This window comes from Fundulus heteroclitus, chromosome 8 (genome assembly GCF_011125445.2).
Source record: "Fundulus heteroclitus isolate FHET01 chromosome 8, MU-UCD_Fhet_4.1, whole genome shotgun sequence".
NCBI classification, from domain to species: Eukaryota; Metazoa; Chordata; class Actinopteri; order Cyprinodontiformes; family Fundulidae; genus Fundulus; species Fundulus heteroclitus.
Genome location: NC_046368.1, coordinates 24,813,970 through 24,836,504, shown reverse-complemented (window position 1 = coordinate 24,836,504; position 22,535 = coordinate 24,813,970). Strand labels below are relative to the sequence as shown.

The window sequence follows — 22,535 nt, the reverse complement described above, 5'->3', positions numbered from 1 at the left end:
AGACAAATACTGACTTTGTTGAAGAGGTAGAGGTCTCAGAAATATTTGTATCAAAACTTATACATTTTGAGTTATATGGGAAAAATATGAGGTCTGTACATTTAGTGCTGTAGTAACTCGCCCTAATGTAACTGGTGCTGAAGTAGCCTGATGATGATGAGTACTTTGGTTTTTGAGTCCCGTGGGTGTTTGTAGGGCTCTGACTGTATGCCCAAAATTTATCCAAAAGGATTGTGATGAATTTCCAAATCCTTTTTTATCATATTTGTCTTATCTTAAAAAAAAAAAAATCCCATTACATGTACTGTTGAACTCAAGATTGCCCATCCTTTCTGGATATTAACTAGTGATGGAGTTGGGTATGACACTATCATAATACCAACGTAGACAACCTAATAAGGATGAAATAAAGTATGCTGTTTAATGGAACTTCAAAGCTAGAGCTTTCAAGCATATATTTTGCATGGGATTTATTAACTTTATTAAAGTTGTGGATTGGGACTCAATATTGACAAATGTCTCATGTCAAATTTTAAAACAAAACATTGCAAATATTATTCAGACTACCGATGCTGACCAAGAGCACTGTATTTAAAAAATAAATAAATTATGGTTTCAGTATCAGTTTTGTTTTTTAGTATTTAAGCTACATGAAAAAAACGTTGGAACATTGCAATTCCCAGCTCCAGTCTCCGGTATGAGCTGAGTTATTGTCTAGTTGCTTTCTGGGAGACCCAACCAGGAAACAGTTCTGGGAACAACTCAAGGTCAGAACGACAGACCAAACATGGTGTCCAGCCTTGTTCCTTTCAGTGATTATTCTGTGTTGCTGAGTCAGCACAGAGGCTGGAAACCCTTCCCGATTTCAGTGTGTTGTTTACACTTTGCTTTCTTGTGCCTTGGAAAGAGGCGGAGATTGTGTCCGCCCCGCGCCTCTTTTTTTTTTTCTGCGGACACGAGGAATATTCAACTCACCAAGTTGAAACTTTACAAAACGTTCTCTGAAGCTTGTATTTAATCCAACTATTATACTATAGGTGTGCGTATAAATGTCTTTATGGTTTCACTGTTGACACCTATGTCTCTGGCATGGTTTCCGAAGGGGAAAGGGAAGGACAGAGAAGGGAAGGATAGGCATTTGAATGGCCATCGGTTTGGATCGGGCTCCTGTTTAGGGTCGACAACGTGTGTGGTGTGTGACAAACCAGCTTCTGGAAAGGACCTTCTGCACTGCTCAGGTGGGTGAAAGTTAAATTCAAATGCGCAGGATTCATCCAACAGAAAGTTAATGTACCAAAGTTAATGTTCCTCCCTCAGGTTGCACTACTATTGTCCATAAGAGCTGTAAGGAGTCTGTCCCACCGTGCTTGAAGGTTGGTCCGCTCTTCATTATTTGTTTCTGCTTATTCTAAACAATTCATCTGATCAGAGTTTTAAACAGATTTTCTTGTACGTTATTTAGAAACTTCAGGATAGGTATGCCTTGACGGCGGTGAAAAGCAAGACAGCATCGCTTCCACAGAGTGAGCAGATTTCAGCTCTCAAATAAAAATATCACTTGATTTACTGTTGCTGTTTTCATACAGGTTACCGATTTAACTAATTGATGCAGAAAGTTGGTTGTTATCTGTGTTGGTGTTTTTTTTGTGTGTGGATATAACAATAGACCTCTGTTTGTTTTTCACCTCAGACTTCACAGTGAGAGAGAGTTCTCCCCATTCTATGATCCCTGTTTCTGTTTCTCAACCCGTCCTTACTCCAAAGGAGAGGAAGGAGGCTGTGACACAGTCAGGCTCTCTGCCTGGAAGCTTACCCAATAGTGACAGGTCAGTGATCAATCAGCCTTGTACATAAATTCGTGTGATCATAGCTATAATATGTGCACATGTTGTGCTTTCCAATACAGTCTGCTCAGCGAGAATTCAGAGGCAGAATCTGAAGCCCTGAAGCCAAGCAGCCGTTCAGAGGAGCTCCTGCCAACTCCGGGCTCCTCTGCCTCTAATGAGTCAACCTTCGGAGAAGGTATGAGAGCAGTAAGACTTGTAGTTGAAAATATAAAAAAAGCAAAACAAAGATTAGAGATGCACCAGTCAAAGTTCACAGATTTTTTTATCTGCTTTTTTGTAATTTCTTGAGCGGCCAATACAAATGTTGGCGAATTCTGATTTCTCTTAAAAATTTAAATGGACACCAATCAAAATACTAAATACAGTATAGCTATAAGGAGCAGAGGTAAAGCCGTGCTGTTTGTTAGCAAAATCATTTGCTGTAAAACAGGGTTTTACTGTTATTTTAACACGAGGACAGTGCTGACATTTTAATAATTAGCAACTGTAAATAAGCCATCTTTGAATATATTGTTTAGAGATTGTTGATCCGTTCCCTAACTTTAAGATGTCCAAAAGGCGACCCACACTGAACCGCTGTCTGACTGTTTGGAAAATAGCTAACTTTAAGTCCTACTGCTTTAAAAAAACCTTCGACCCCAGAGAGTGTTGTTGTTAGCATAACCTCCTGGCTCTTGGGTTTGGTGCAAACACTGACACATCAAAACAAAGATCCTATTTTGGAGTTTCCTGTCGGCAACTTACCGTCAGGCTGTTCAACCAAAACCTTGGTCAATGTTGGTCAGAAAACCACTACGTTAGAAATAATCAGTTTCTAAAAGTTAATGTAAAAATTTGCGAATTCTCTGGTAATTATTTCTCTGTGGTTGCTTGAATCCTTTGTGGTAACTCAGGGTTTACATCAGAGTCGGGAAAAAAAGTCCAAATATTTTACTGCTTTATGGATGAAGTCCTAATCTATGGAACTCTTAATCTTTATATGAAAAGTTTCCTTATGCACTCTTACGTATCACCTCTTAGGGGAACTTAAACTTTAGTCAATCTCAATGTTCATAAAAGTGAGATTATGGTATTTGGACTTCAAAAATGTATTGACTATCAACACGCTTGGTTGTTTTGGCATATATGTCTGATGGTAAAAAAATCTTTCATTCAGTTTGACATTGCTGTGGAAGCAAGGGGAGCAAGATCCATATTGTTAGGTTTTGCTTATTCCAAACTCACACTAATAAGGATTTGAAAACCAAAACCCAGATTCTTTATAACTTATTGCTATTACTGAATTTCTTTGCATATGCTTGCTCAAAATGCGGCTGTTTGTTTCCGGACAGGGAAGAGTAATAGAGAAAAATAAAGAAATAAAAGCAGAAAACCCTGTCTTTAAGACATTGCGAAGACAGTTAATTAAACTAATTTTTTTTTAATCAAAAGTGATTTTGTTCTTTTGTCTCTCCTCAGACTGTGTGGACTCATATATTCACACTTACAGTGACATATTAGCTGATTCTGCGGAGTATGAGGCAGAGTCATGGAGTCTGACGGTGGAGCACAAGTTCTGCAAGAGGCAAGACAAACGAGCTGTCAAGAGGCAGGACGTTATCTATGGTAAGCAAACGTCAAAGGAATGTTTTGTTTTCTCATTTGGTGTAATCCCATAATTGTTCAGATTGAGTAACATTTGGCACAGGCAGTTTTCTTTTCTTGACACATACAGTGCATTGGGAAAGCCTTCATACACACATAACCTTTACAAACTGTAATGCGTCTTATTGTAATTTCATTTGACAAACCAAGATAAATTTATTTGTGCATCGTTGTGAAATAGAAGAAAATGGAAGGAATGGAAAATATAAAAAGTCTGGCCAGCATTTGCATCCACCCCCCTTTATTCTGATATGTGTATAATTGTGATCTTAGTGACCAATCAGGATCATGAAGACCAAGGAATACAACAGACCAGTCAGGGTTAAACCTATGGAGATGTTCAAAGCAGTATCAGATTTTATAACTATCCCAAGCTATGAACATGTAACAAAGGTGCTCTTAATACGTCATTCGAAAATCTAACAAGTATGGGACAACTGCAAACCTCCCAAGGGATGGCCTACCTAAACTGACAGGGCAGACAAGAAGTGCATTAAGCAGAGAAACAGCCAAAACATCCATAGTTACTCTGGAGGAGCTGCAGAGATTCACATCTTTGGTGGGAAGAGCTATTGACAGTGAGGTTTCTGCTACTCGCTTCCTGTATTTGATAGTGGCGCACCACAACACCAAAATAAAAGCCACCACACTTTCAGAATGAATAGAAAATGTAAAACTATCTAAAGCATATGATATAGTATAACAACTGTATATTTATGCACTTATTCTAATCATAAGCAGAGTTTATAATGAATTTGAATATCGCGAGATGTTAAAATTTACTTTATTTTGAAAAAAAAAAAAACAACAACCCTTTTCCGGCTCCTGTCTGTCTCGATGTGAAACTTCTAGTGTCTACTGGTGGCTAGTACACGCTGCTCTACTCTCAGTCCAGTGTTTCTTACATAGCGACTCATATTTGGGGACTGTTTAGACCCCTCTAAAAACCTTTATTCAAAAAAGCAACTAGAAACAAATTTAGTGACTTTTCTTTGTTTTTGCCAACTTAGCAACATCACGTGAAAGCAGCAATCTGTCTACCGTTGCTAGAGCTGTATGGGGTCTCCCTATTCCCTCAGCACTGTCTCACAGGCACAGGCAGCTGCCTCATCCTGGAAGCCTTGCATGCAGTCAGAGCAAAGAGAGCAGAGAGGAGACCTGCACATTTTTCACTTTGCAAATGTATAACGCAAAGCTGCCAGTGATTCCGTCCTGGATTACAAAGTGGGGTATACATATAATGTAAAAATTGTTTTTAATCTAGTCTCTTTTTTTAAAATACCTAATTACCACACAGCTTGAGTCACCTCGTTCAATGTGAGTTTATTTCATAAAGTAATGTTAACGTATGTTGCATTTCAATGGGACACTGGACGTTTGATCCACCACCACGATTAAAAAACTTAAATCTTTGAAGAAAATTCTCTGGTGAGATATAAGCGAAGCTGAACTTTTTAAGTTATATGTAAATCACACTGTGGGCAGAAAACTAACATTACATGAGTCAGAGCCCAAAGTTTACACTGTGAAGCACGGTGGTGGTAGCATCATGCTGTGGGGCTGGGTTTCTTCAGCAGGGACAGGGAAGCTGGTTAAATTTGATGGGAGGATGGATGGAGCTAAACGTAGGGCAAGGCTTCACTCATTGGCTCTGAATCCAAATACACTCCAATTTCTTTCCTATTTTTACTTTACAACGATGCTCAGCGTTGTGTTGATCAAGTGGTTGATTGTTGACCCTCCGACACAGAGCTGATGCAGACTGAGCTCCACCACCTGCAGACCCTGCACATCATGGCCGAGGTCTTCCGGCGGGGCATGAAGGAAGAAGTGCAGCTCGACAGCGAAGCTGTGGAGCGAGTGTTTCCCTGTCTGGACCAGCTTCTCGGGTTCCACCACGCCTTCTTCGCCGCCATGAAGGAGCGGCGCCAGAGCTCGGGGCAGCCCCAGGGTCACAGGAACTACCTGATACAACAAATCGGAGACATCCTGCTTCAACAGGTTAGCCTGGCTATTGGCAATCGCCTTTGTGCTCATCAAATAAGCAGATTCCAATGCGCAATAATGAAACTTGTCTGTAGTTTTCGGAAGAGAACGGAGAAAAAATGAAGCAGGTGTACGGAGAGTTCTGCAGTCATCACAATGAAGCAGTCAGCTTTTTCAAAGATCTCTTGCTGCATAACAAGAGATTTCAAAGCTTCATTAAGGTATTCTTGTCTTAATCCTCAACTAGCATCATTACAATTCAGGTTAGTTAAATGCTATGTATTAAGATCCGATATTTTTTTAAGCAACAAGGTCATAACTCCTTGGTGCGACGGAGAGAGATCCCAGAGTGCATTTTGCTGGTAACCCAAAGGATCACAAAGTACCCAGTGCTGCTTGAGAGGATCCTACACTATACTCAAGGTTAGGTGTCTACTGCCCTCTGCTGTTACATCCAAGTGACAACAAGGAAACCAAATCTTTCTGTCTGATTAAATGTGGTCTTTCCTGACCTTCCAGAGGACACAGAGGAGCATGGCAACCTTTCCAAAGCTCTGGCCCACATTCGGGAAGTGATAGCAGCTGTGGACCTGAGAGTCAGCGAATACGAGCGCCACCAGAGGTTACAGGAAGTGTGTAACCGCATGGAGAACCGCAGCAGCGCCAAGCTGAAGAGCGGCCTCGCCTTTCGCAAGCAGGACATGATGGGGCCGGGTCAAACCCTCAGATACCAGGGCATGCTGCTGTGGAAGACCGCCACGGGTCGTCTAAAGGGTGAGAACATTCTAATGCCCGGCTGATAGCTGCTGCACAATAATAGGTCTCTGTTACTATAATGAAAATTGAGTTCCATTTGGAAATTGTGACAATGCTTTCTGCATGTCCTAGATGTCCTGGCACTCCTCCTCACAGATGCACTCATCTTCCTCCAAGAAAAAGACCAGAAATATACATTTGCTACTGTGGTGAGCTTGCAGTGCTAGTTATTGTAATGTCATGAGGTCAATAAGCTTGTTGCACTGAGCTATATTATACACTGGAGTGCTAATCGGCGTCTGTTTGAACGAGTCGCTTTGAAGCCACCAGCCGCCATATTGGTACTCCCTATTTCCCCCCAGTAACTAGGGAATATGTGCGCTACAGCATCGAATAACGAGGATTTTCTCATGTTCAGGGGGGGCTTAAGACTTTTAAAATGTCAGATGCCATATACTTTTATGTTATGTTCTAAAAATATCAAGTACTGAGAAAGTCATGTGCTGAAATATTTAGCATTTTAATTTTTCATTTAAATATATATATAACATTTATAAATATATAAATAACAATATACAAAAACATATATTTACATATGTGTATACATAAATATACATATATACATATACACATACTTATATATACATATATATATATATTTAATATGAATAACATGTAAAATATTTCAGCACCTAATTTCCTAGTAGTTGATAGTGTTAGTACATCCACTGACTGTAAAATTACCTGTAAAACGTTTTCACTCAGCCAGAAAACTGCTTGTTGTTGCTACCAAATCCTATGGGATTCTGTGAGAGTAGGGAGTAGCAAGATGGAGGCCAGTGACTTCAGTTTTATGGCAAAATCAGCACTCCAGTGTATTATATAGCTCAGTGGCTTGTTGCCGTTAGCATGCTGAGTAATTTTCCACACTGTCTCTACAGGACCAGAAGCCTCCTGTCATTTCACTGCAGAAGTTAATAGTTCGGGAAGTGGCGAACGAGGAGAAGGGGATGTTTTTAATCAGCGCCTCCTCTGCGGGCCCAGAAATGTACGAGGTCCACACTTCGTCCAAAGAGGAACGAAACACCTGGATGAGGCTCATCAGAGAGGCTGTGGAAAGGTGTGTTTTGGCCGGTAGTTTCCGGTGCCTTGCACTAATAATACGCCCTGATGCTTTTTCGCATTTTGTCATGTTTCAACCATAAACATCAGTTTGTTATATCAAGATTTCCTGGAGACCAGCAAACTAATTTACACATAAGTATGAGTTGGAAGGAACAGGATATATAGTTTTATAGTCCGAAGTGATGACTCTGGGTATGGGATGAGTCAAGGCCTCCGTTCCACAGCTGCAAACAAATTTAGGGTGTCTCACTGCCTAGTGAAAGTCCTGCCTATTTGTCTTCACATTGTTGCTCAAGCTCAGTCATATTGGATGGAGAATATCTATGATCATCGGTTGCCAAGTCTTGCCCCAGATTTTCTGCCTGATATTGGTCCAGACCTTGACTGCGTCACTCCAACACATGAATGGGCTTTGATCACGTTCCGCTGTAGCTCATGCTGTCTGTTCAGGATTGTTTTGCTGCTGGAAGGGGAACCTCCCCAACGGTCCCATCATCCCATCTACTCCATGTCCCCTCTGAACGAGAGCGTCCCCACATCACAATGCTGCCAAGACCGTGTTTCACCAGGGGCGTGGTGTGCTCAGGCTGCTTTTCAGTTTTAGTATTCAGCCACATACAGAGCGGGACATGTGGGCTAAAAAGTTGAGTTTTGAGTCTTACGTCACCAGAGCACGTGACAGAGAACTTTTCCATGTTTACCGGGGTTTTTGTACATGGTTGGTGGCAAACTTGGAATACTTATATCTTACAACAACGTTTTTTTTTCTTGGCTAATACTTGTTCTGTAAACAGAACGTCCCACCTGAGCTATGGCTCTCTGCAGCTCCTCCAGAGTTACAAAGGCCCTCTTGGCTGCTTCACTGATAAGTACTATTTTTGGCTCAATGATTTGTCAAAAGGATTAAGATATCATTTAGAATAGACTAGAATAATCCTTTATTGTACCACATTGAGCAAGAATATAATGTTCTCCAGCTCTGCAACAGCTTCATGCATGGGGTCCCTCAGCGATATTATTTTTGGCAGGGTTCTCCCACCACCTGCGCTGGGTCAAGGCGCCCTATAGGACAGAACCAGCATTTCTGAGGAGCTTACCTATTTTACTATGGAAAACCATTTTAACCTCTGACCCCTGACCCTTCTGCAGTGTTCCTTGCTCTTAACGTGCCTCTTTAATTTTAAACACCTGTAAAAGCCTTTGTATTGTAACAGGCCAAAAAATAAATTTTTAATTTCTGATGCAAATGTGGCTCCCATTTATGCCTTTATGGCATTCCTTACATCTTGGCTGAACAATTGCGCCCCCAGCAGGTTACTAGAGGTAACATAACTAGAGGGGAGCGTTTTTAGTTTTCTGCCAATGGAAATAAACTAAAAGATCCTCTTTTAATGATGCTTTTGGTTCAAAACTATATTATTTATCAATCCTCTGAGGTCTGCAAAGAACAGCTACATTTACACTGCGATTTAATTCCACACAAATATACACAATATACCAATCAAGATACTTGTGAAAGCTACTCAGTGGATTTTATTTAGAGGCTTTACATTTTTGTTTGGAAAAATATTGAAGACTTAATACAAACTTTGTGGTTGTAACGTGACAAAATGTGAAAATGTTTTACACTTCTGTCCTTAAATACTTTTGCAAAGCTCTCTATATGTAAGCAGAAAAAGCATTACAGATGGATATTTATTTGATACTGATTGTTAAAAACATATGTCCTTTCTTCGTGGGCTTTTGCTGCCTCTCAGCTGTCCAGAAGAGCCAGAGGAATGTGCCAGCGAATCCGAGGAGGAGAAGCGCGCTGCTGAGGCTCGTTTCCAGAAGATCCTCAGGTTGCAAGGTGAAGACATGCCTAGCGGATGTAGCGTACGTTTGGCTGCCTGGGCGTAGCCACCTCATACTTCTTTAACTGTCTGAAATTGCGCATCAGAGAGCTTGACGAGTCAGGACCAGCAGATCTGCTCCAGCCTGGAGGAGAAGCTGCAGATCTACACAGAGCTCTCTGCTCTGACAGGGATGAGGGATGCTGCTCTGGTGGAGGCGCGGCTGCTGGTCCAGCCACAGGTGGAGGAGCTGCCGCAGGCTGCTGGGCTGCTGGCTGCCGCCCTACAAGAAGGTAACACTGGAAGCGCAGGAGACTCTGCAACACCAGTTATACATGGGAAATACAACTTCCTTTGACAAAAAACTTGTACTTGCTATTTATTAAATTAATGAGCAAACAGCATATTAATGCTATATTACATTCTGTTTTAAAGTTTCTTTTTAATTGTATATTGCAAATGATATGTGGGTGATAAAGTGCATTACATGAAATGTAATGAGAAATTATTTGGAGGACTACAGCTTCATTTTTTGCCCATATTTTACTTACATGATACTGATACATATTACTGTCTATTGGCAGCCTCACCTCTGTCAGTCTGGCCCAGGGCAGCTGGGGCTACTAACAGCTCACCACCGTTAGGGTGGGAATGGGTGAATGACTGTCTGTAGTGTGAAGCGCTTTGGGGTCATCAGACTAGTTAAAGCGCTATACAAATACAAGCCATTTACCATTTATTTATGTATGTGCTTTAAACATTTACTCTGTAGCTGAAATATATGGCAAAAATGAGTCTGTAAATACAGGGTTTCTATGCTGTCTTGTATAATCTGGAAAAGTAGAACATTTGATTTGATCATCTAAACCCTGGATAAATATGAAACAGTGAACGTTTTCAGACTTTGTTGGTCATTCTGAAAGACACAAATGCACATTTATTTAAATATATATATAATTTTGTCATTTCTTTTTTCACAACCTCAACCAACAATGTAAAAAGCTGCGATCAAAGAAATCTTTAAATAATGCATGCCTATCCAGTCCGGATTAGAAATGCACCTCTCAGGCCTTTTCTGGCCAATACCTGCTGTGCTTGAGGTCCTACATGCCAAATAAAATTTTTACGTTTAATTTTTTTTCTGCAAGTGACACATAAAGGAGAAAATGTGTTGCAGATGCAATATTTTATTGTATTTAATGTGAAAATAGTGCCACAAAGTACATGCTGTTGGCTGATGTGTTCATAGACTAAAAATGCTGATGCATTGAATAAACAGAGAAAAAGATCGGATTTTTCAGTATTTGACTCACCAATCAGAGCTAATTAAAGAAAAAAATAGTAGATTCTGATCTTGGACTGACTGACTGACTCGCCTGGTGAATCTCAAATCCCGATTTAAATCTTAGTGTTATGGAATTTTAAATAGAGTTGATCTAAGTTTCTTTTCACATGCTAAAAAAATCCTTAGCAAAAGAGCCCTTTACCCAGACAGATGTGGTAAAGCTAGACATTATGTTGTTTCATGTTTTGTGGAACATTTAGATGAGAAACCCTTATTAGATAAATGTTTTGTTCTCAAATGGCTAGATTGAGGACAAAATATAGACGTTTGACTCTGGAAAAGTACAGAACTTTGAAAAGCAACATTTGTGGGAACCCGGTACACAAATAACCATTCACTTAAAATGTGGACCTGCTTGCATTTTATGTTTTTCGTTGGCTGCCACTGTTGCAGCAGAACTCTCGTTTCATTTCAGCCACATTTTTAGTTTTTTTTTCTTCTGCTTCTTTCTTTGCTTTCCAGCTGAGAGCCTCAAAGCTGCGCTGTCTTCCAAGGCCCGCTCTCTGTCCAGTCATAGCCAGGACTCGGACTCCGTGTTTCCCGTCAGCCCCTCGGCGCTCTCGGATCCCGCGTATGACTCTTCCGAGGACAACGGGGGGAGCCAGACTGATGCGTTTGTGCTTCAGTCTGTCTTGCAAAAAGACGACAACAGCAGTCTTGACCTTGAGGTAAAAACGAATCTCTTATAGTGGTTATTTTTCTAGCTCATGCAACCAGTTGTTAATAAAACCTGAACTTGTTTTTGAGTAAGGAGTTATTGTAGCTTCAAGGTGAAACACGTCCCATTGCTGTTGTACAGCAGTGCAGGAAAGGTGGTGTTGCAGAGGTAATATGGTCTCTCCCAGGTTGCTTTTTTTCCACCATATTTACAGATGTCAGCCAAGTGTTCCTTTTAATAATGTATCACAGCCTGTTAGAATTACATTTCAGTCCTAATGTTTTGAATTATTGATAAACTCATAATAAAGGGAAGTCCATTTAGCTCTAAAGGTTCTTACAGCATTAAAAATAGATATGGACGCTTATTCCAAAGCCTTTAGTGCAGTTGCGCTGCTCTCTGCAGCTTTTGTGACCTGTGAAGTAAATTACTCGGATAAGAATGAATCGTTTTCTAATCAGCTCCTGTCAGCTAATGTGCTTACATGATGCTGTAGGGATTAGTTTGGCCTGAAGGGGGCGGAATTACTTCATGGATGTATTAGTTTCCACCCCCACCCACCTACAAGACAATAAGTGAAATGTATTCTGAACTCCCTGTGCAGTTTGTTATTGTGAATAATCTTGACAACTATATTAAATAATGCGTTAAGAACATGGTTGATTTATTGACCTGCGTAATTATTTGATTCTTTTTCAGGCTGCTGAGAGTGTCCAAACCCTGACTCAGCTACTCTACAGTTTGCAGGTAGGAGCAGTCCTACAGATGTAGAGCCATGCTAAACTATTCACACCCCCACAACTTCCATCTATCCGCCCGTCTGTAAGGCTTGACTTTACCTGGGCCTTAATAGCACCTAAATCTTCTTTATAAAACATGTAGTGTAGCTCTGGCACTATCTTTAAGGTCACTGTCAAACTGAAAGGTGACATTTTTTTGCTGTTTCCGCCATGTTTCATTGTGGGGATGGTGTGTTCAGGGCGATGTGCAGTTTTTAGTTTTGTGCCACACGTTGCATTTTCCATGTAGGTCATAGGGTAAAATGTTGGTCTCACCTGCCTCTGTGGTTTGTGACCAACTGCAAATAAAACTTTCTGTGGCTGTCTGTCAGCATTGACATTATTCTTGCCTTTCTTTTTTTAATTTTTGGTGACTATCAGGGTATGATTAAAAAAAACTATTTCAGACATAATCACTAAATAGATAGATAGATAGATAGATAGATAGATAGATAGATAGATAGATAGATAGATAGATAGATAGATAGATAGATAGATAGATAGATATTCTTAGTTAAACTCACTGGATTGTGAAATAATTTACTCATTCATTTATTTATTCAGTGTAGGCCAGGTTTATGGAGTAAACTACTAATAGTTGACCCGTTGTCAGAGTCTCCACCTGAGCTGTGGACCTTCGCAGTTCTCCGAGTACCTTGGCCTCTGGGCGGCTGGGCTGATTAATGCTCTCCTTTCACAGCCTGTTAGTTTAGGCGGACAGCGAGCTCTTGATAGGTTTGCTGTTGTGCTATAATCTTTCCAATTTCCAGGCAATGGACTGAATAGTATTCTATGAGGTGTTCCTTTTTTCTCCATGATACTGTTTGGCTGCTCTTGACTTTATTTTAAAATGTATCAAAATAAAGCGGGCTGGATATCCAAGGCCAGCTAGATTTTTATTTATAGATAGAAATTTGTAGAAGTTCAGTCAATATGCATATTTTTTGCAAGGCACTGTGGAACCAATACCCTATTTCATTCTTGGATTCTGACTCCACTCATCTATGTTTAGCCACCAAACAGCTATATTTGATATTAAGTCATCTGGGGAACCAGCCTGAAGTTTTAGCAAACAGAGCAACAGCTCTGTGTTTGACTGTTTGAAGCCAAAAGAGCGCTCCCCCAAAAGATCCTTTTTTCTGCTCAGAGACACAGGAGGGCCTTTTGTTTCATGATGCACACACTCCTCTTTTGCTATAAAAATGTAAATTTTGCAGAGAGGCTGTGTGTGTGTTTGGATTTGCATTTGCTATGTGTGTGTGTGTGTGTGTGTGTGTGTGTGTGTGTGTGTGCGTGTGTGTGTGTGTGTGTGTAGTCTTTCCTGTTTAGATTTGGGGTTTTAATTCCAGTGTGATTTTCATATTCAAAGTGTTGTATTCCTTCATGCGTTGGAAACCAAAACCCGCGATTCTGTCAGTAAGGCGGACGCAAGGACAAATAAACTAGAGCACCAGTTGAACCTGATCGTAATTTCCATCACAATTTGCCATTCAAATTGCCTGCTGCGAGGATGCACATGTGGTGAGGTTAACCATTTTATTTTTTTTTATTTTCCTGCTTCCCTGTGCCAGGCTGCCGTAACCATTCAGGACACTTGCTATGAGGTCCAGAGGCTTCTTCTCCAAGCAAGCGAGCACTCGCCCCGCACTCACTGCCTGCACTTCCACGGCCTTCGCGGCAACACCCTGCAGGAGCAAGAGAAGCAGCGCAACCTGGAGAAGCGCAAGGAGGAGGTGGCCACGGCCAAGCGGCTCGGGGAGCAGCTGCGCCAGGAGAAGGAGCGCTGGGAGCGAGAGTGCCAGCTGAAGGAGATCCAGCAGGTGGAGCAGGAGAGCAGGCTGGAAGAGAGGGAGAGAAAGTGCCAGCTGGCTGCTGAGAAGCTGAGGCAGGAGAGGGAGGAGCTGGTAGAGCAACTGGATGAGTACCAGCAGAGCCTGGAGAGGCTCAGGGAGGGTCAGAGGATTGTGGAGAGGGAGCGGGAGCGTCTGGAAGGCCAGCAAAAGCTGCTCCAGGTCTGGACGCACGGACGGCAGAGCAGCCTGCCTACCATGATACCTCACATGGTCATCCCTCTAGATGGGCATCAGGTAAGACCACACACAAGAGTTGGACCTCCACCTGATGTCAAATCAACCAGCCATCCTCTTTACAGAAACTCTTGACCCTTTGAGTTTAACACAAAGCATGGTTCGTCCAGTGTTCCTACGGTCAACTCACTGATGAGATTGTTCTTCTTCTTCAAAGAGCGATCAGCTTTCTCCAGTTCACTCATTCCTCCAGAGCTTGCTCAGCCAGCCTTGATATACAAGCTGTGATAACAACGAGTAATTTCAGCTCCATTTGTCTTCATGCTCCAGGAGCTCTGCTCACCAATAAACTTCTTAATGATTAATGATAATTTAGCTGCTGCAAATAAAAGCTTCAACAGAAAATAATTAAAACCTGAGGCACGCAGCCCAAGGAACCAATCAATTGTGTCCCAAAGGGCTTGAATTATTGACGCTGTGTTTGAAAGGCGCCTTACTGAAATTCGCCCTGAAGCTGAAAAGGGGCAGAGGATAAAGGGTCAATGTTCTCTGAGCTTCTCAGGGCCCAACAAATGGCCCAGCAGTGAATGATGAAACTAATCTGCCACATGTAGCACATATACTGCGCCTTGCAAAGGGTATTCGATTGTCAGACTGGATGGAGACCAGATATGAACATCAGTTTTCAGGTTTTGTCACAGTTTCTTTATTGAATTCAGGTCTGAACTTTCTCTGGGCCTTATGGAAAATAATACAGATTGTTTTGCTTTGATACAAACCATTCCAGTGTAGGTCTGACGAGGGTTTTTGCTCTGCTAGAAGCTAAGCCTCTACCCAGTCGTAATCTATTTACAGCTTCTAATAGTTTTTTTTCAGGGTTGCCTTTTAACTCCATCCATCCTCCCATCAATTCTGACCCCCTCAGTTCAGTTAATTTATATAACCGCAATTTACAACTCATCATCTCAAGGCATTTCACAAAGTCTATTCTATCCAATCACCCAGACAGATGGCTTAAACATTTTCTATCTAAGGAAACCCAGCAGATTGCTGTGAATCATTGGCAAGCAGCATTCACTCCTCCTGGATGAACACGTCGCAACAGTGGACAGTCGTCTGTATTGCGTCGTTGACTTTGAAGCAATCCCTCAAACTGAGCATGCATGTAGTGACAGTGGAGAGGAAGACTCCCCTTTAACAGGAAGAAACCTCCAGCAGGACCAGGCTCATTGTGAACGGCCATCTGCCTTGATGGACCGGTGGTTTGAGAAGACAGAGCAAAGATACACAACTAAACACAGAAGCACTGATGCAGGAATACTTTCTATATGAGGAAAAGATAAAAGTGTAAACGCATCGCAAATTAAAAAGAACACCAGGCCAGATGTAGCTACTATGAAGAGACAGAACATAAAGTTAAAAGATTTTATAGTATCGACAAATTTGTCAGGCTTACGTGTTTCTCCTATCTGTCTTCTATATGAAGACGTCCTGTCGGTGGAGGAGGGGTATAAAACAAGCAAAGATGACCGTAAATCATTCTAGTTCACCTTTTCTGTTAAAAGGGAGGACCGGTCACACTCTTAGCCCAGCGACAGGTAAAAGAAAGTAAATGAGAAAAATAAGATGTAATAACTGGGAGAAAATTAGTCTATATCGGCGCAGCTATTATTACCAGGTGGAGTGGAGACAATTCTGAGGGAGCAGGGATTAAAAATGGATGCAGAGGTTACAGGCTTTCTGTTGGACGGGTAAGTTAATTCAGTATAAGGGTGAAGTTTGTTCTAGCATTACGTTAGAAACAGGGCAGTATAGTCCAGCAACTACTCTCTCTTCCTGGCAGAGACGGCTAGTTTGTTGGTCTTTGTCTACCTCTCCCTGTCAGGGAGAGGTAGACAAAGCAACTGCACGTTCAGAAATTAGCCAAAAAAACTGCGATTCACAGAATATACAAGTGACTTTAGAAAAAAAAATCAAGCGGGCTTAGTAACAGTGCCAAAAACGATTTCACGCAATGACCATAGCTATTAGCTATTAGCAGTAGCTAATACATGGAGGACATGTATGAACATTGTCACATTTATGATATATCCGCAGCTTCTGTAGTAGTTATTACGCGTTTAATGGCGTGAAAGTTTTACACACTGGGTCTTTAATGTCCTCCGATAGCCTAAGCCTATATCAGCATAACTACAGAGATAGCTCAGGATTACCAAAACCACTCTAACTATAAGCTTTGTCAAAAAGGAAGGTTTTAAGCCTAGTCTTAATAGTAGACAGGGTGTTTGCCTCATGGACTGCCTCATGCCTGATAACTAAAAGATCTGCCTCCCATTCTACTTTTAGAGACTCTAGGAACCACCAGTAGACCTGCAGTCTGAGAGCAAAGTGCCAGTGAAGGGAAGCTCTTTTTTCATTTTCATCAGAACTCTTGCTGCAGGGCTTTGAGCTGCATTTTGTGGACTTCCTGATAGTAAAGTATTACAATAGTCCAGCCTTTAAATAGCAAATGCACGGACTAGTTTTTCAGTGTGGCTCCTGGACAGAATATTTCTAATTTGGGATGTATTCTGGAGACGAAAAAAAGGAAACCCTAGAAATCTGATTTATATGGAATTTAATTTCAGTCTCATGTGACCTGATCACCTTCTATCACATGTTTGCCATGTCAGCTGTTTGGTTTGCTGCAAAGTCCAATGAGACGCCTTGTGGCTTTCTATCAATAAAGGTTTTTTTTCTTGAAATCACTCGAAACATAAAGTCCAGCTTGTGCAGTGAATGACTTAACAGATTTTTTATTGACAGATTCGGCCAATCGAGCTGTGGATTTCTGCAACTCCTCCAGAGTTGATCACCCTCACATAACAGATATTATACCGATATTAAATTAGTTAAACTCTGTTTACCTAATTTGGCCCCGCATTTTATTTTTGGGGCTGACTCAGCTCTCTGATTTTTATTCATAGAAAACATTTTCCTTCATAAATACGCAGATTTTTAGTTTTAACATGACATACTATAAAAACGTTCAATGGGAATTAATGCTGGCAGGTGGATCTGCACCAGAATAGACGGACAAATGAGCATACTCAGGTTACAATATTCCCCTTCTCCCTCATTAATTTACACACACCACCGTGGGCTTCTTTGTGGGCTAGATTTGATAAGGCTCTCGTTGCTTTGAGCAAACTTACTGTATGCATTTCCATTCATCTATTTTTGTCACCACAGAGGCTGCATTAAAAAAAAGCTGTGCTTTAACAAAAGAGAGCGGAGGCAGTGGAGGTCCTAATGTTTCCCTGGTAATGTTTTAGCCTCAGGCAGTAGTTCATAAGGTCATAGACAGATCGAATGACACAAACACACACACACACGTACACACACGCACAAACTCTCAGGTTGTATCTAATTAGCTGGGCTGCTTCCACTCGACAGTGGAAAAGCCCTGTTGAAGTGATCCGTAGACAGGCGTGAGGAGATGGTACTATAGGAGCAGGCCTGCCCATATAGTATGTCACCAAATTAAATACACCCCTCATATTTCTGTAAATATTTTACCATATCTTTTCATAGGACAACACTGAAATCATGACACTTTGATACAATGTAAAGTAGTCAGTGGACAGCTTGGAAATGTGATGTCCCCTTAAAATAACTTAAGACACAACCACTAATGTCTAATGCCAGGTACACACTGTGTGATTTTGGGCCATCGCAGATGAAAAACAATGACTGTAGGAAGATTGTGGATGATTCTTTGGTCGTGGCTCTAAATCTGTGATCTTACGTCGCACAGTGAGTCAGGTTCAAGGACGGCCATTGTTAGCGTCTTGCGACCAAAGATAACCCCCGATAAACATCTGATAGTGTCACAGCTGCTACGACCTACGTCTGCTAATCAGAGCGGTCATGGTACGAGAGGCTCCACAGGTCCCGAACGGTGCTACCCTATAAATAAAGAATCAGTTTGTGTCAGGGATAGCCTGTCCTGTTAGCAAACCGTCACACCGAGCATCCACCAGGTACGTCTCCATCAGCGGTGTGTATGTTAGACTGCACACCAGTAACAACCTGGCATAATAATGAGAGCTTTCATTGTTATTCACTTATTGTGGTAGGCCATACCAAGACCGATGAATAAGTTGGACCCAAATGCATCTTTTCTTCCTGCTTTTTTTTTTTTTTAATTAGCCTGTCGCTGACTCTGATGTACTGAACTAAGGACATTTCAACTGAACTTTTTTTTAAGTTATTAAAGAAAGGGCACTGGCATTTGATTAAACAGATTCATCCAGAGACATCTCTTTAATTTAATGCTTGACGGTTCTTATGGAACTTATTTGATTGTGGTTTTGTTTTGGAAGGGTTTTGGATTAAAGAGTACACTGCAAAAACGGATCTAAAAATCAGTAAAGTATATTTGTCCTTGATTTGTGCAGGTAAATAAAATGATCTGCCAATGGAATAAGTATTTTGACACCTAAAATAAGATAATGAGACATCCTGCACTTGATATAAGATGATGGAGATGAGTTGTTCCTATTTTAAGTGCAAAAATCTTATTCAATTGGCAAATCATCTTATTTACTTGCTCAAATCAAGGACAAATACACTAACTTTAAGAACATTTTACTTATTTTTAGTTCCGTTTTTACAGTGTAGAGCATGCAGTTGAACAGCTGATCTTGTTTGGTTATATTATGTCGAGCCAGTGCTGTAGATGGATGGCATACGCTAATGTGGCACCTGCTGATGAAGTTGCTGATTGTTGCACATCGTAAACGATTTAGTAGTAAACGGTCATTGTACAATGAGAACCCAACAAACTTGATGTCGTACCAAAGTTTTAATTCGATCCAGGCCGTATGGAGTAAAAATTGCTAAAATCACACCGTGTATAGCAGTCATAAACCACTGGCAACAAAAGTGAGTACACTTCTAAGTGAAAATGTCTAAATCAGGCCTAAAGGGTAAGTATTTTGTGTGGCCACCACTGTTTTCCTTTTTCTCTCTTGTAGTTCAGAATCAGAATAAGAATCAGATATACTTTAATAATCCCAGAGGGAAATTACTTCATTAGAGCTTCACAGGTTGCCACTGCAATCCTCTTCCAATCCCCGACGACAACGTCATGGTGCCAGTGGATCTCGGAGACCTTGTTCTCCTCCACCTTCTGCTTGAGAATACCAAACAGATGCTCAGTCGGGTTTAGATCTGAAGACGTGCTGTGGGGAATACCTGAGCTAAAACCCGAAGCATTAATAGAGGTACTGCAGACTACCATCACCCATTGGCCAGGGCAACGGGTAGTTACCATGGAAACTGAACATGACCAAATGGATAGACTTTGCTGACAGGGAGTCACTCTGATTTTATTAGGCCCCTGCTGCTCAAGGTTTGGGGGATGTTGGTTGTTGCTTGCTTCTTAGGTGCTGTTTGATCTAAAGCAAGATTCAACTTCAATGATATTATTAGAACCTTAGAAATGCAATTTCATTTCATAGTAGATTTCTGCTGTGAATATATATTTCTATAGACAATGGCTATAAATTACTTGTTACTACATTAATACTGTGAAGAGTGTGTTCTTATGTTTCTCAAACATATATAGTAACTTTCATCAAGTGTTTAAAGTAGCTGTGGACACAGTTCAAACATCTTTGAATTTTCTTTGAACTGTTGATTTCACGTTCCATTCAACCCTAAATGTTACAGTGGGATTTTTCCTCTGTCTGTCAGGCCTCTCCTCCAAATAACTCCAGACACCACGCCGGTGTCGGCTCTGTGTTTGTGAACGAGGCGGCGTTCGTCGGCGACAGCATCAACAACCGTCACATCCACCACAAAAGGAACGACCCCAACGCACACAACTGTTTCAACAGCCTGTTGGACAGATCCAACAACAGACGGTACCCCGTTGTTACGAGCCCTCTTGGTACCAGCTACATCTACAATCCCTTAGGAAGGCTACAGCACTCAACCAGTGGTAAGAAATACCTAAAATCTGGTTCATAGAAAGGGTGGTTTATTCTGAGGATAACTTTATTAGCACTGACAAAACATTTGACGTTATATAGTTGCCTCCTTTTGTAATGTAGGTTTGAATTCAGACACTGAAGTTAGCATGCAACATGTAAAACAGTAAATTCAACAATGTGACCATTGTTATTAAGATATTATGAGCCATAATGAAATATTTCAATGATCTACCAGGTTTTCCTCTAGGATTTCTTTAAACTGTGGTGCTGTTTTTTTTTTTTTTTTTTTTTTTTTTGTGTTTTTTCTGGGTGGGGGTGGTGGTGATATCATCTAGTTTGCATATTTGTCATACCTTTGTGACCCAGGCTGCAGGAGACCTTTTTTTCCCCAAGACAAAAAGGTTATTAAACATAGTGATTAAGTGTGTTTGGAACCAAAAATTACCTTTACAACATGATTTATGAATTGTATTACCTTGCCTGATTCGACACCACATAAAATAAACTGTACCATAAAGTCATCAGTTATCAGAAGCACACAAAGTGAACGAGGTGAATAAGTGATTGAAGCTGTGAGTGAATCAAATTCAGGGCATTGTTTCTGAAACAAAAAAAAGAGTACTTTAAAAACTATATTTACACGATGAGGCAGCAGCAGCAGCAACTGTGGTTTGCCTGTGAGACAGCGCTGAGGGAAGTGGGAACAACTGATGCTGTTGGTAAAGTCGCCATTAAAACAAAGTCACTAAAAGTTGCTTGTTGCTAGTTGTTTTTTGAAATAAAGTCGCTAGAGGTGTCTAAATAGTCACTAAATATAGCAACAAAGACACTTGATGGGCAACACTGGACTGTCGTCTCTAGTTATCCTTCCCTACTGAAAGCAGCGCGACACACTAGCCACTAGCTTCGCTGCCAGACATGAAGGAGCAAGCGGTGTTTGTTTTTCAAAATAAAGTATATTTTAATGTTCATGATATTTAAATTCATTTCAAACTCAGATTATGATTACTATAAGTGCACAAAAATAGGCTATACACAATATAGGGTAAATACATCTCATATGCTTTACATTGTTTTACCATATATTTTAAAAAAAATTAATTCATAAAGTGTTGCGGCTTTTATTTTGCAGTGGCGGTGCGCCACGATCAATGACTTGTAGCAGAAACCCTGTCTACCTTGACCAAGAAAAATGCAAAACATCTGGAGTCTTGTGATCTGAGTTATGCATCCTTGCTATAGAGTGTGGTGTGTAATGTAGTACAATGCAAAGCTGATCCTCTCCCTTATATATTTATTTTGTAACTATAAAACACATTACTTTGAATCCAACAAAACTTTCCCAAGGGGACTTCAGTTCTTATGCAGTCTGAAAACAAAGTCAGGAAAAGTAGAGGATTTAATCAGAATTTTTTTCATGTCTGGAAAAACACAGAAAAGGAAATTTAAAGAAATGTTTCTGTTTCCAGGCATTATCTCTGGTCATACTGTCTAAATGTTATCTTCTTCCCCTCTTTCTTGTAGACCTCATTGTGTTTTTCCTCCCTCGAATTCTTTCTTCTTTCTTTACTCTCTTATTGTATCTTTTTACCTTCAGTGTCCTATCCCCTTCCTTTCTTTCTTACTTATGTATTTTCTTTGTTCTTTCCTTATGTTCTCCTGTTTGTCCTTCGTGTTTCTTTCTTTTTCTTCCTTATATAATTTTCTTGATTTTTCTCTTTTCTTTTCTTTGTCCTACCTCTCTTTTCTTGTCATCTTCTTCCCGTCTTCACATTTTTTATTTCTTCTTTTCTTATATCTTTCCTTCTTTCTCTTGTTAGCTTATTTTCCTTTTCTCTGTCCTTCCTTCTCTTCTGCCTTGTGTACTTTCTTCAGTTAATCATTAATCACCATTTATTCCTGGTGTCATACTGTCTTTGGTTGCTTCCTTGTGTGCTTCTCTCCTTCTTATATGTGTTTTTATTCAGGTTTCATATTCAAAAATTCTGCCCTGACTGCATGGGGAAACATAGTATTTTGTATTTTAAAATAGATGTAAGGGACTGTGGACTCTGGAAAGTGGGTTCTGGAAAAGTATGCAGTGTTTTGCATGAATAAATGAATAGTAATCGGAGGGGATGATATAGTATAGTGGTTTTATATTCTGGTCCTCGGGATCCAGAGCGGAACACCTAAAATGTGCAGAACAGTGGGTCCCAAGGATCGAAATCAAAAACCACTGATCATATTATGTCATGGTAACTTTGCACCATATCACATTGCACAATATTCTAAGATATTGTGTTGTATAGGATTGTATCATATTGAAAGGAATTATCGTTTAGTGTGTTGCTTTAAATTGTATCGTACCTTACCCCATTATAACATATTGCATCATGTCACTTAGTATCCCATAATAACATACTGTGTGGCATTGGATTGATTCACATAATATTATAACGTATTGTATTTATTAATGGTTTTTATCATTCCACTTTTTGTTTGCCTTCTCTGTTGTATTATCTTTTAGGTGTCTATGCTCATGGTGTTAGGTGACCAGAACTAAAAGTTAAGCATCT

General features: G+C 40.5%; 1 protein-coding gene across 7 annotated transcripts in view; it reads left to right on the top strand.

Annotated features, from left to right (window-relative positions):
• Window positions 1-22,535, top strand: part of arhgef28a (Rho guanine nucleotide exchange factor (GEF) 28a) — an 83,617-nt gene that overhangs the window by 41,166 nt on the left and 19,916 nt on the right. For all 7 annotated transcript variants that reach the window (XM_036140409.1, XM_021321056.2, XM_021321045.2 and 4 more), the window contains 18 exons: window positions 1,103-1,238; window positions 1,318-1,373; window positions 1,463-1,523; window positions 1,691-1,826; window positions 1,907-2,022; window positions 3,306-3,452; window positions 5,242-5,492; window positions 5,573-5,698; window positions 5,783-5,900; window positions 5,997-6,251; window positions 6,366-6,442; window positions 7,175-7,353; window positions 9,116-9,207; window positions 9,298-9,483; window positions 10,998-11,203; window positions 11,893-11,940; window positions 13,544-14,059; window positions 19,739-19,985. In XM_036140409.1, the coding sequence (XP_035996302.1) occupies window positions 1,103-1,238; window positions 1,318-1,373; window positions 1,463-1,523; window positions 1,691-1,826; window positions 1,907-2,022; window positions 3,306-3,452; window positions 5,242-5,492; window positions 5,573-5,698; window positions 5,783-5,900; window positions 5,997-6,251; window positions 6,366-6,442; window positions 7,175-7,353; window positions 9,116-9,207; window positions 9,298-9,483; window positions 10,998-11,203; window positions 11,893-11,940; window positions 13,544-14,059; window positions 19,739-19,985 (2,953 nt within the window). The remainder of the gene's footprint in view (window positions 1-1,102; window positions 1,239-1,317; window positions 1,374-1,462; window positions 1,524-1,690; window positions 1,827-1,906; window positions 2,023-3,305; window positions 3,453-5,241; window positions 5,493-5,572; window positions 5,699-5,782; window positions 5,901-5,996; window positions 6,252-6,365; window positions 6,443-7,174; window positions 7,354-9,115; window positions 9,208-9,297; window positions 9,484-10,997; window positions 11,204-11,892; window positions 11,941-13,543; window positions 14,060-19,738; window positions 19,986-22,535) is intronic.